An 11519-nucleotide genomic window follows, 5' to 3' on the forward strand; every position below is an offset into this window, starting at 1 on the left:
CCCACTGGCCTTGTGACGATAGCAGAGTGCATCTCACTCCAGCATGAAGGGCTGCCTTCTGTTCTGTTCTCTAAAATCATCCTAGTTTTTGGATGGTGCCTCTGGAGCAGACTGTGCTCAATGAGATAGTCCTGTCCAGCCTTCTCCTGGCTCCCGGAGTCCTTGATGTCAAGTATTTGAGACATGCTTTGTGCTGATCTGATCCACCTGAAGCTTCAAAATGAAAGAACTGAATTGTTTTAACTCAAACTATGACAGAAGTTTTGCTTTTGATGCAGAATAAACCTTAAATATTAAAAATTGGGGTGCTAAAAAGAGCACACATCAGGTCTGCTTTCCTGACCACATCACCTTAGCAAACTTTCTGTGAGTTGTTTAAACTTTCAAGCTTGCTTGTATTTATTATGGGAATTAATAGGATTGCAAGAGCTTCAGCACCAGTAGTGAGGTCTCATGGGCTAGCAGTTTTTGAGGGTTATACTCATGAGTGCTGAAGCAAAGTTGGTACAGCTAATTCCCCTGTCTCCAGAGGGAGAAGTGAAGGCAGAGGGAGTTTGAGTGTTCAGGTGCTGATGGCTACAGAGGGAGTCGGTGACACGGCCAAGGCTGAAACCAAAAGCTCTCAATTTGCTGTCAGAGAACAAACAGTATTTCCCCTTAATTCACAGTTTTCCCTGATGAAAAGAATCATGTCTCACAGTTTTCTCTCACCATTGTTCAGATGACTCACATATGCCATGGGCATGATACAGGCAATGAAGCTTTGCATTAATCTACTGTCCAGATTGATAACTCTAAGGGGCAGCTCATAATGACCAAAATGTGATTAATCACGAGAAACATGTGATACCCATGCTCATTATTACTGGCTTCCAGAACAGCACTGCTGATTCCTGCCAATACGCTCAGTTTCGTATCTGGAAGAGACAATGCTGCAATTACTGCCAAAGTATGCAGGAAAATTAATCAGTAACTAGTTCTGTATTCTGCATCAGGCTAGGGAGAGGGAGTGTAAAAAAGAATGGGAATGTAATAGCTACAAGGAATAGCAAATACTCTCTGGATCTGATGCTTAATTTTAAAAAGATGTTGGCTGATATGGTCCTTTAGTTTAAACAGTTGTCTTGGAGAATGCTTGGTTGAAGAGGAACATATAGGGCACTGGCACGATGGCACAACACCTGAGAAGGAGCTCATGGAGCATATTTGGAAAAGAGCTTCTTCATATCATTGGACTTTTCCTGCAGATCTATTTTTATGATGTTGCCTACTTGTAAGACAGAGAGAAATTATTCTCTTGCTGTAGTACCTGTTAGAGTTCTCATGCACCTGTGGTAATAATTTCTCATAAACCACGCTGATATCTTTTGTACCATGTGTTGGTGATCAGAACAAATATATCTGGGCATCAGTCCTTAGGAAAGTGGAATTAACAATGTTTCTATCCATTTCAACTACCACAAACACAAGAGCCTTTTTTTACACCACAGAAATATGAACCAAGTCAAAGATTTCAAACCAAAGGCATTGCAAAACTTCCAGATATGGACATGATCCAGTTTTTTAAGGATCTTGCTCAGCTGTGCTGGGAGAGGCACATTTTCTAGTCTCACTTGCAAGAGATGGGGCCAGTTCCCACTAGAACAACTGACCATCTTCTGTTACAGAGTAAAATGCATGCCTCTTAAATGTCTCCCAAATACACAGCAGTGTGCATATGCTGAAATTTCCAGAGTTCAGCTTAAATTGAAATGACTGTTTCCTCCCTAGGAGTGAGTCAAGTGCCAGAGCAAGACAGTTGTTAGTCAGACTGTGCTCTGTGTTTCAGGAAGGTGCTCAAAGCTCGTGGTGACTAGCATAGTGCTGGAACCTGTATGAAAGGAGAGGAACTTTCTGATGAACCTCCTGTCTTCATGAAGACCATTTTCTTCTCAGCTCAGAGATTGTGTCTCTCACTCTGGATAGAAATCTCCTGTCCCAGAGAAATATTGTGTGTGCACACAACAATCAGATTTGTTGTTTCTCCATCATTTGCCTTTCACAGTGACCAGGGGGTTGGATGTGCAGTAACTAGTCCTTGACATTTCTTCACAATGTGTCATTATGAGTAACTCTACCACATTCTTTTATTAGAAATAAGAGAATATTAGAAATATTAGGAATATTAGGAATAACCAGGAAGGTGTGCAGGGCCCAAGATACCCATTCATTTCCCAGGTGCTAAACGCTTAACCAAAACACATGCCTTGCAGCAAACTGTTTCCAAATGCCTTTCTAAGTTCAAAAGATGCATCTGATCAAAATAATTAGGCAAATGAATGGAAGGACAATCTACATATGGATATTAAATATAGAGGAAAGTCTTTTGATTCAGAAGGTCTCTGAGCCATGCATTTTCAGCTCAGCACTGGGAGCGTGCTGGGGAAGCCTCTGTTCTCCTTACATCCACTCCTGCTGAGCAGCGATGAGTGCCTGTCACAGGCAGCATACCAGCACGGATGTTTAGGTTAACACACCTTTCTTGTGAGTGCTGGGCTGGCTCCACTTTCCTCTTCAGCTTAGAGGATCCACCAAAGACACCCACTAAAAAAAAAGCCAATTACGATGACTCTGCAGTGCAGAGACAGCAAAGGAGGGCAAGAGCAGACTCCTCCACCAGATGGAAGCTCAAAAGGAACATTATTTAGATAGGAGACCAAGTTACATAGTAAACCGGGTGAATTAAGCACAAGATCATTTCATTAATCTTCACGTGCAAGCCTTAACTGTGGCATAAAGCAGTTTAGGAAGTAGTAGCAGTGATAGGTACCTTTCCTACCCATTGTTCAAAAGATCAGGAAATAGAGATAAAGATAACAGAAATAAGGGCAGTCAATGAGAAGCAAAGTTCTCAGTTTTTTGCATTCTGGTGCTCTGCAAACTAATGAACTACAAATGCAAAGCAAGGTGGTCTACTTAGCAAAGTATGGTCAGGGAGTACATGTGCAGTGTGCTAAGGCATTTATAAGCAATATTTAAAGGGAAAAGAGGTAACCCCTAATCTGCTTATCCAGCGGTACATGGGTAAGCATGCTAAAGCTAAGGAGATCCCTGGAGCTATGGAAGTAAGAAGGGAAAGTCAGGAACCTTGTTTCAGGTCACAAAAGAACATCGTATGCAAGAATGTTTTATATAAGTCTATTAGGGGAAAAAATGAAAATAGGGAAAAGGAATTTTAGTGACCCAAAGGAAGCTGACATTATAGATGGTAAAATTTTTGATTTCCCGAGGTTGTTCTGTAGTTTGCTGTTTGTTCCAGATGAGTGGAGTTCAGTTAAAGTAACTGAGCTGTATGGAGTTGAAATTGTCTGCTCACTACTGGTTTCCTGCAGGATTGGACTCATAATTTGAATGTACAGATCTTCAGCAATACTGTGTGTTTGTAATGTATGGAGGCAAATTTAGCTGATTTGATGGGGAAAGCGTTCTTACAGAACTGTTTTCAGTGAACAAAATGGGGTTTGTAATGCAATCATTAAGAACAAAATTCCCTTGTCCTTCACTGGGCTTTGCACAAGTCCTCATTGTACACAAAAAAGGCAGATTATCACACAAATAAAATACTTAATCTCCAGATATTCTGCTTCAAACAGTGAAATTGAGTTCAATAGCTCTGTGTTTGTTATTATGACATATGCCTAGACATTAGCATGAGGAAAAACATGGGGTAAAATGTTATACATACTCCCACACATCCATACAAATATAATTATAATTGCTTTCTGTATTTCACAAATCTTCTACATGATTCATTATGCCTGCTATTTCTAAAAAAAAAAAAATATTAAAAAATCAATTATTTGTTATGTAAAAAATGTTTGAATCAGAACTTTGTTTTATTTAGTATTAAGCAAACATGTCCAGCAAGGATTGTTGACACTGCCCTCCCTACGTATGCATACACACATATATATTTATGTGTATCAGGCAGCAAAGCTTACTAGGCGCTTACCTGCTAAACACAAACTTATACCTCAGTCACATGAAAATGTTCTCACTAATCAGCAGCCACTTGTTGCACCTCTCCTGAGACAGCCAAATATCTCTTAAACGTGCAGTTCTGCAAGCATCCCTTCGCACAACAGGCCTTCACACAGCATTGCAGGCTCATGGAGGAAACGAACTCACTCCGTCCTCTCTATGTATCTGCATGAAGCCTTGCACAAAGGGGCTGTGATTTATTTGGGGCCTCTGGGTACGACTGCTGTACAAGTAGTAACTAATGACAACAGACCACCAGAGACTGCCGACATTCAGCTGCTGTAAGGAAAAATAAAATCTGGTCCATAACATCTGGTTATATGCACAAGCATTCCTGAAATGGCAGGACCTGATTAAACTCTTGGGGGTGTTGCCGCAATGGCAGGCTGACTTTTCAGACAACCACAATAAAAAGAAATTATTTTGCTATTTGTGCAAAAAAGACCAAGATCTAAGTTCTCCAGTAGAGAATGACTCTCTGAAATATGTCTGTGAAATGTTTTTCTTTTCTTTTCTTTTCTTTTCTTTTCTTTTCTTTTCTTTTCTTTTCTTTTCTTTTCTTTTCTTTTCTTTTCTTTTCTTTTCTTTTCTTTTCTTTTCTTTTCTTTTCTTTTCTTCTCTTCTCTTCTCTTCTCTTCTCTTCTCTTCTCTTCTCTTCTCTTCTCTTCTCTTCTCTTCTCTTCTCTTCTCTTCTCTTCTCTTCTCTTCTCTTCTCTTCTCTTCTCTTCTCTTCTCTTCTCTTCTCTTCTCTTCTCTTCTCTTTCCTTTTCTCTTTCCTTTCTTGTCTCTTTCCTTTCTTTTCATTTCTTTCTATTCTTTTCCTTTCTGTTTTTTCCTCTTTTTTTACTCTTGTTTTCTTTTTTCATTTCCTTTCCTTCCTTTTTCTTCCTTTTTTCCTCCCTTTTTTCTTTTTTTTTTCTTTCCCCTTCCTTAATTTTCCATTCTTTTTTTTTCTTTCTTTTTTTTTTCCCTTTCTTTCCTTACTTTTCTTTCTCTTCTTTTCTTTCTCTCCCTTTCCCATTCTTTGTCTTTCTTTCTTTTCTTTCTTTTCTCTTTTTTCTTTCTTTTCTCCTTTTTTTTTATTTTCCTTTCTTTATTTTCTTTCTTTCCTTTCTTTTCTTTCTTCTCCTTTATTTTTCTTTCTTTTATTTTATTTTTTTTCTTTTCCTTTATTTTTCATTCTTTTTTCCTTTCCCTACTTTCTTTCCCCATCTCCTCCCTTCTCCCCTTTTCCCTCTCTCCCTTTTCCATCCATTCTTTTCCCTTCCTCTCTCTCCCTCCCCCGTTTTTCCCTTCCCTGACATTCCCACTTAGGACGCCCAAGCCCAGGCCGACTGGGATGAAGCAGAAGGTGCTGGGTGGCGCAGGATGGGGCCCTCAGGGTGGGCTGGGGCTCTGTGGGGGTGCAGCAGGCTGGTGGCCCCAGGTGGGTGCCCCGGCCCTGGGCAGCGCCCGGTGGCGGCTGGGCTGCGGGGTGAGGCGTTCTCAGGGAAAATTCCTCCCGTCGCTCTCAGGCCCCTAAACTCTTTGTGAATGGGGCCAGTGCAACATGTGGCCTTTCACCTCGCCCGAGAACCACTGCCAGACAGCCACACTCAGAGAATTGTTTGTTAATAGTCCAATTAGATAATTGCCATCTTTCACTCCTTTTGCTCTACATTTCCCATAAAGGAATGAATAAGGAGAGCAGCATGAAGAGGGCTTCTGCCCTGCAAGGTGACAAGAAGGACTGGAGCATGCTCTTTGCACAAGGCCATTTGCTTGAATTGAATCATTGTAGCCTAATCAATGGTCTTATTGGATTACTGGCTGTTGCGGTTCTCAAAGATATTGTAGCAGAGACAATGAAATAGCTAGAGTAAAACTTTTTTCCCCTTTAGTGGATCACGCAGTTGAGATTTTTCACGGGCTATCTCTCCCTCTCCCTCTTTCTCCCCCTCTCTCTCCTTCTCCCCCCCTCCTGGATCCACTGCACACAAAGCTGGCTCTTTTTTTTTTTTTTTTTTTTTTTTTTTTTTTTTTTTTTCCTTCAATGAGCAGGCTCTGCGAATAGGTTCAGTGTTGGTGAAGGTGCAGAATTAGCACACACACACACACACACACACGCCCGCCCGCATGCACACACACACACACACGCAGAGGGAGAAGCACAAAAAGCGAGTGTCGGGACTGAAATAAGGAGAGGTAGGAGTTTAAGATGGCTGTCTGTGGGGAGATGTGTTGAGGAGGATTTCTGCCGGCCAAGAGGACCTGCTGCCTCGGACAGAGCTGCCTGGAGGAAGAACTTTTTGGGGTGTGTGCGCGCTGGCGATCTGTTTGTTTGTTTGGCATCCAGGGGGCTGCCCCCCCCCTCCCTGCAACTGCATTTTTCCAGCCCTTCCTCGCAGCTTTATTCAGATTTATTTGGCGTGCTCTGGAGAAAGCCACTATATAATCGGGAGGTCAAAGGCATACTGAAGAAAGTTAATAATGGCTGCTAATGGTGCTAACAATTCAGGGTGAATCTTGTCAAAAGTTTTTTTTTTTTTTTTTTTTTTTTTCCCTCTCCCCCCCCCTTTTTTTTCCTCTTTTTTTTTTTTTTTTTTTTTTTTTTTTTTCTGGAAGTCTCAGTCTTTTGATTGTGTGTTTCCTGATTGTGTGTTTCCTGAAAGCAAGACCAATCATTTCAGTTTATTCACTGGCTAAACTCTACTTGATTGGGGACAAGCACACAAACCATCCATTACGATCTGATATATTATCCAAACAATTTAGTGTATTCATGAGGTAACCTAAATGTGGAGGCTGCAAAATTACCCGTAATCAATTGAAACAGCGAGTGCGCGTCCCTCTGTGTGTCTAACAACTACATGTCTCTGTAATAAGGCAGACATTAAATCATTTTAGAGTTGTACTGTTGAGTACCTGATCACTGGGCGCTCTGGGAAGCTGGACAGTCACATTAGGACGCTGGGACTGAGGAAGCCGCTGCTTTTCCAGTGGGATAAAACCCGACCTTCCTTACTCGAGGTGCTTTACAGATCCCCACCGATCTGACCCTAAGCCGTGCAATATCCAGCATAGACTTCGTCTTCTTCTGCTATCGCTACTCTTCTTTTTTTTTTTTTTTTTGGTTGTTGTTGGTTTTATTTTTTCTCGTTTTTGTTTTTTTGTTTTTTATTGCACTACATGTTTGGGAAACAAGACAAAATGGACGTTAGATGCAGTTCAGAGACTGAAGCTAACCGGGTCTCGAAGAACGGACATAAAGAGGGCAAGGAAAGCAAAGGGTCTGAAGGAAATATTTCTACTTCTTTTTTGAAGGATCAGCAAGGGACTTTTTCTGCCTCTGCAGCTACGGAAGACTGTAATAAAAGTAAATCTAGTTCTGCTGACCCGGACTATTGCAGGAGGATCCTAGTTAGAGGTATGACTCGGAGGTATTTCGGGGAGGGGGGGGAGAGGAAGGTGAGCAGCGCTCACACCCGGCGGATTTATTTCTCCCGTGGGCTCGGCTTTGCCCTGTCCCTACTCTTGGACACCCGGGGGCCAGAAGCCCCTGAGCTGAGCCCGCTCCTGCCGGGGGCTCCCCGGCAGCCCCCCGAGCGGAGCTGCCCCCGTGAAGCTGCCCCCGTGAAGCTGCCCCCGCCGCCCCTCGAGCCCCGCATCCCGGGAGCAGGACGGATTTTTAATCAACCATCCGCCTTCAAATGAACGGAGGGTGTTTTTTTTAATTTTTATTTATTTTTTTTTAATTTTGTATAATTTATTTTCCTCGGCCTTCGTCTCCCTCGCGGTAAACGAACGAAATCGTTCTGCCGGGGAAAAAATAAAAATTAAAATTAAAATCGGGTTTATCAAGGTGCGTTTGGGGGGAGGAGGGAGAGAACGGAGCGGTAACAAAATTAGCGAGAAGCAGGCCTTGTAAACAATAATTAATCCTTGCGCGACCGAGTGACCCAGAGAAGGGTCAGATTAAAATGATGTGCTCGTCTCTGGTTTAACACGTACCGGGGAGGCAAAATCACGGGAAAGAAGTTGGGAAAGCTTTAATGCAACGCGAACCTGGCCCTGGCTTGACAGTCGCCTTAATAAGATTTGTCCCGCTTTCTTTCGGTCTTCGGTGCTACCGGAAAAGTGAGGTTTCGGCGGGCTGTCGGGTGCCTCGTTTTGTGTTTTCTTTTTTTTTTTTTTTTTTTTTTTCTTCCTCCTGTTCGCCAAAAAAAAACAAATCCCGGCAGCGACGGCTGGAGGAGTCCCCGGGGTGGCGGTGGGCAGCCGGCCAGCCCGTGCCCGGGAGGTTCCCGCCTGCTTTGGCGCATGGGAAACTTTTAAAAAATATATTTTATTTTTTCTTAATAAAAAAAGACGATTTTATATTTTAAGGGGCAGCGGGAGGGGGCTTCCAGCAATTCCCTACCCGGAGCCCGGGGGGGGAACAAAGGGTAGCCCAGCCCTGCGGTCACAAAACCCGGCCTGGAGCATCTCTCCCCGGCCTCCCAGAGGGGCCGGGGTGATGCCGCAGTGCCGTACTGTCAGCGCGATGTGCTCAAGCCAATTTTAAATGGGCTGAGGGGATTATTTCCAGAGCCCTGGGCCCCATCACCCCCTCCTCCCTTCTCTGGTGGGTTGTTTTTTTTTTCCCCCTTCCTTGGGTGCAGTGGCCAGGTGCAATCTGGGGGTTCCCGCTCCATCCTCCCTCGGGTCTCGGTCTCGAAAGCGCTGCCGGTGGCTTTCTGCTTGCCTCGGGAAGAAGAAAAAGAAAAAGAAAAAAAAAAAGAAAAAAAAAGAAAAAGAAAGAAAGAAAAAAAAAAAAAAGAGGTTTCCTGGGTGTAAAACTGCCTGCGCCTTTCTTTGCCAGATGCCAAAGGTTCAATCCGAGAGATTATTCTGCCTAAAGGGCTTGATCTGGACCGTCCCAAGCGGACCCGCACCTCCTTCACGGCCGAGCAGCTCTACCGCCTGGAGATGGAGTTCCAGCGGTGCCAGTACGTCGTGGGGCGGGAGCGCACCGAGCTCGCCCGGCAGCTCAACCTCTCCGAGACTCAGGTACCCCTCGGGACGGGACTCCCGGTTCCTTCCGTGGGGTTAAAAATGGGGCCCGGGCAGGCCCGGGTCTCTCCGAGGCCCTGCGCGCTTTTTGCGCGCCCCTGCGCAGGTCCCGGGAGCCGTGGTTTAGGGCTGAAGGGGCAGAGCCGCCCCCGGGTGCCCACCCACGCGTGTCCGGCCGTGGGGCCTCGTGGGGGGGAGCGATAAGAGTGGGGGGAGCCTCGGGGATGCGCCCGGGGTGCCCCGGGGGATGCGAAGGTGGCCGGGGACAGGCGTGTCCCCGCGGCTGCGTGGGGCCGTGGGGGCTCGGCCACGCAGCCAAACCCACCCGGGGATGCAGGGAAGAGAGAGGAGGCCGAGCCGTGAGCTCCTAAATTTGGGAGGGGCTCGCAGGGGGCTTCCCCTGCGAGCTGCTGGATTTAGGGACCTGTCCTCTGGTGGCTGCGTCCTGCTGGGTGCCACGGGTCGGGGCCGGGGGCTGCCGGGCTCCGAGCCCCGCAGGGCTGCCGAGGTGGGGCTCGCCCCGTCCCACCGCCCCCGGCCCGCCGGGCGACGCAGGAGCGGGGCAGAGCCACCAAAAGCCGGGCTTGTGCGAGCCGGTTTCTTCCTCTTACAAAATATCACCCAACAAGAAATCCCCCTGACAAGCTAATTAGCTTTTTTTTTTTTTTTTTTTTTTTTTTATTTCCCCTGCCGGCTGGGAGTGACAAGTTCACTAGCTGGGGGGTTCTGGGAACCTCCATGCTGTTGGGTTTGGGTTGTTTTTTTTGAAGGGGACGCGCTTGTTTTATTATTATTTTTATTATTTTTTTTAGGGGAGAGAAGGTTGAGCAGGTTCCTTTTTAAAGCCAAACACTGTGCAAAAGGGCCAGGAGGTGATGCTGCCCGGGGGTGCCCCGAGGGGCTGCTCTCAGCACCCTGAGCAGGGCCAGGGGGTCCCTGCGGGGACTGGGTGGAGCACCGGGAGTCTGGCGGGGAGACGACCCCCGAGGACACCCGACGGGGGGTGCCGCAGGCGGGATGCGGGGCGTAGAGCCGCGGGTCCCCCCCTTTTTCCCCTCTGACCCTGCCTTTTTCCCCCTCTCCCCATCCCGCAGGTAAAAGTGTGGTTCCAAAACCGGCGCACCAAGCAGAAAAAGGACCAGGGCAAAGACTCGGAGCTGCGCTCCGTCGTATCCGAGACCGCCGCCACCTGCAGCGTCCTGCGGCTGCTGGAGCAGGGCCGCCTGCTCTCCCCGCCGGGGCTCCCGGGCCTCCTGCCCCCCTGCGGCACCGGGCCGCTGGGCTCGGCTCTGCGGGGACCCGGCCTGGCTGCGGGCACCGGCAGCTCGGCGGCGGCGGCGGCGGCGGCGGCGGCTCCCCCCGGGGGCTCCCCGCATCCTGCGGCCGGCGGCAGCGCGGCGGGGCCGCCCCCCCCGGGGGCGCTGCACGGAGCCGCCGCCGCCGCCGCCGGCCCGGGGCTGTTCGGGCTGCCGGTGCCGTCGCTGCTGGGCTCGGTGGCCGGCCGGTTGGCCTCCGCTCCCCTGGCCGTGGCCGGTTCCCTGGCGGGCAACTTGCAGGAACTGTCGGCCCGCTACCTGAGCTCGTCCGCCTTCGAGCCCTACTCCCGGACCAGCAATAAAGAGAGCGCGGAGAAAAAAGCGCTGGACTGACTCCGAGCGCCTCGGCCCGTATTTATATTTAGAGTATCTATTTGTGGCGATATTTATGGGACAGGCGGCGGCCCCCCTCCCGCCCATCCTTCCTCCCTCCCCTCTTTCCCTTCCTCCCTCGCCACCGCCTTCCAGCCCCGCGGCTCGGCTCGGCACGGCTCGGCACGGCACAGCTTGGCACGGCTCGGCACGGCTCGGTATGGCACGGCACGGCAAGGCACGGCTCGGCACGGCAAGGCACGGCACGGCTCGGCTCAGCTTGGCACGGCTCGGCACGGCTCGGCTCAGCTTGGCACGGCTCGGCACGGCTCGGCACGGTTCCCTCCGAAGGGCCGGGGCGCAGCGAGGGGAGCCCCCCAGCCCCCCCTGCCCGGCTCTCCCTGCCCCGCCGGGCCCGGGGCTCGTCTGTCGGCCCGGGGAAGGGGGGTCAGTGTGTCTGTCCGTCTGTCTGTCTGTCCGTCTGTCTGTTCGGCTGCTCTGACACCGGGAGGAAAGGCAGAGCGGACTGGGCGAGCTTTGGCCGGGCTGTCTGGGATCGGCTCCGGCCAATGCCAAGCGAGGGAGCAGGATTTCGGGGAGAGGAAGATGGAGCTGCCAGGTGATGCCCGGTTATTTTTATTTTTCCATTTTCTTTTTTTTTCTTCTTCTTTTTTTTTTTTTTCATTTTTTTTTTTTTTTCCCAGACTTCAGTGACTCTTAAGCACAAAGGTCGGGGGGCTCCACCTGGGGCCCCGTCCCATACACACTCGCTGCACTCCGCACCGACATCCTCGCTGCCTGCCCTTCGCACCAGCCAGGAAAATGTCCAGCAACTTTTTT

The 11519-nt window shown here is 48.5% G+C and overlaps 1 protein-coding gene across 1 annotated transcript; it reads left to right on the forward strand.

Moving 5' to 3' along the window:
• Positions 1–7015: 7015 nt before the first annotated feature.
• Positions 7016–10700, forward strand: VAX1 (ventral anterior homeobox 1; the record flags this gene model as incomplete). The annotated part of the gene is made up of 3 exons (XM_082765266.1): positions 7016–7426; positions 8861–9048; positions 10146–10700. Exons 1-3 carry the CDS (start codon positions 7189–7191, stop codon positions 10698–10700), a joined length of 981 nt encoding a protein of 326 aa, XP_082621392.1. The 5' UTR covers positions 7016–7188.
• Between the last annotated feature and the right edge of the window lie 819 nt (positions 10701–11519).

Source organism: Aythya marila, assembly GCF_965140915.1.
Source record: "Aythya marila genome assembly, chromosome: 7".
NCBI classification, from domain to species: Eukaryota; Metazoa; Chordata; class Aves; order Anseriformes; family Anatidae; genus Aythya; species Aythya marila.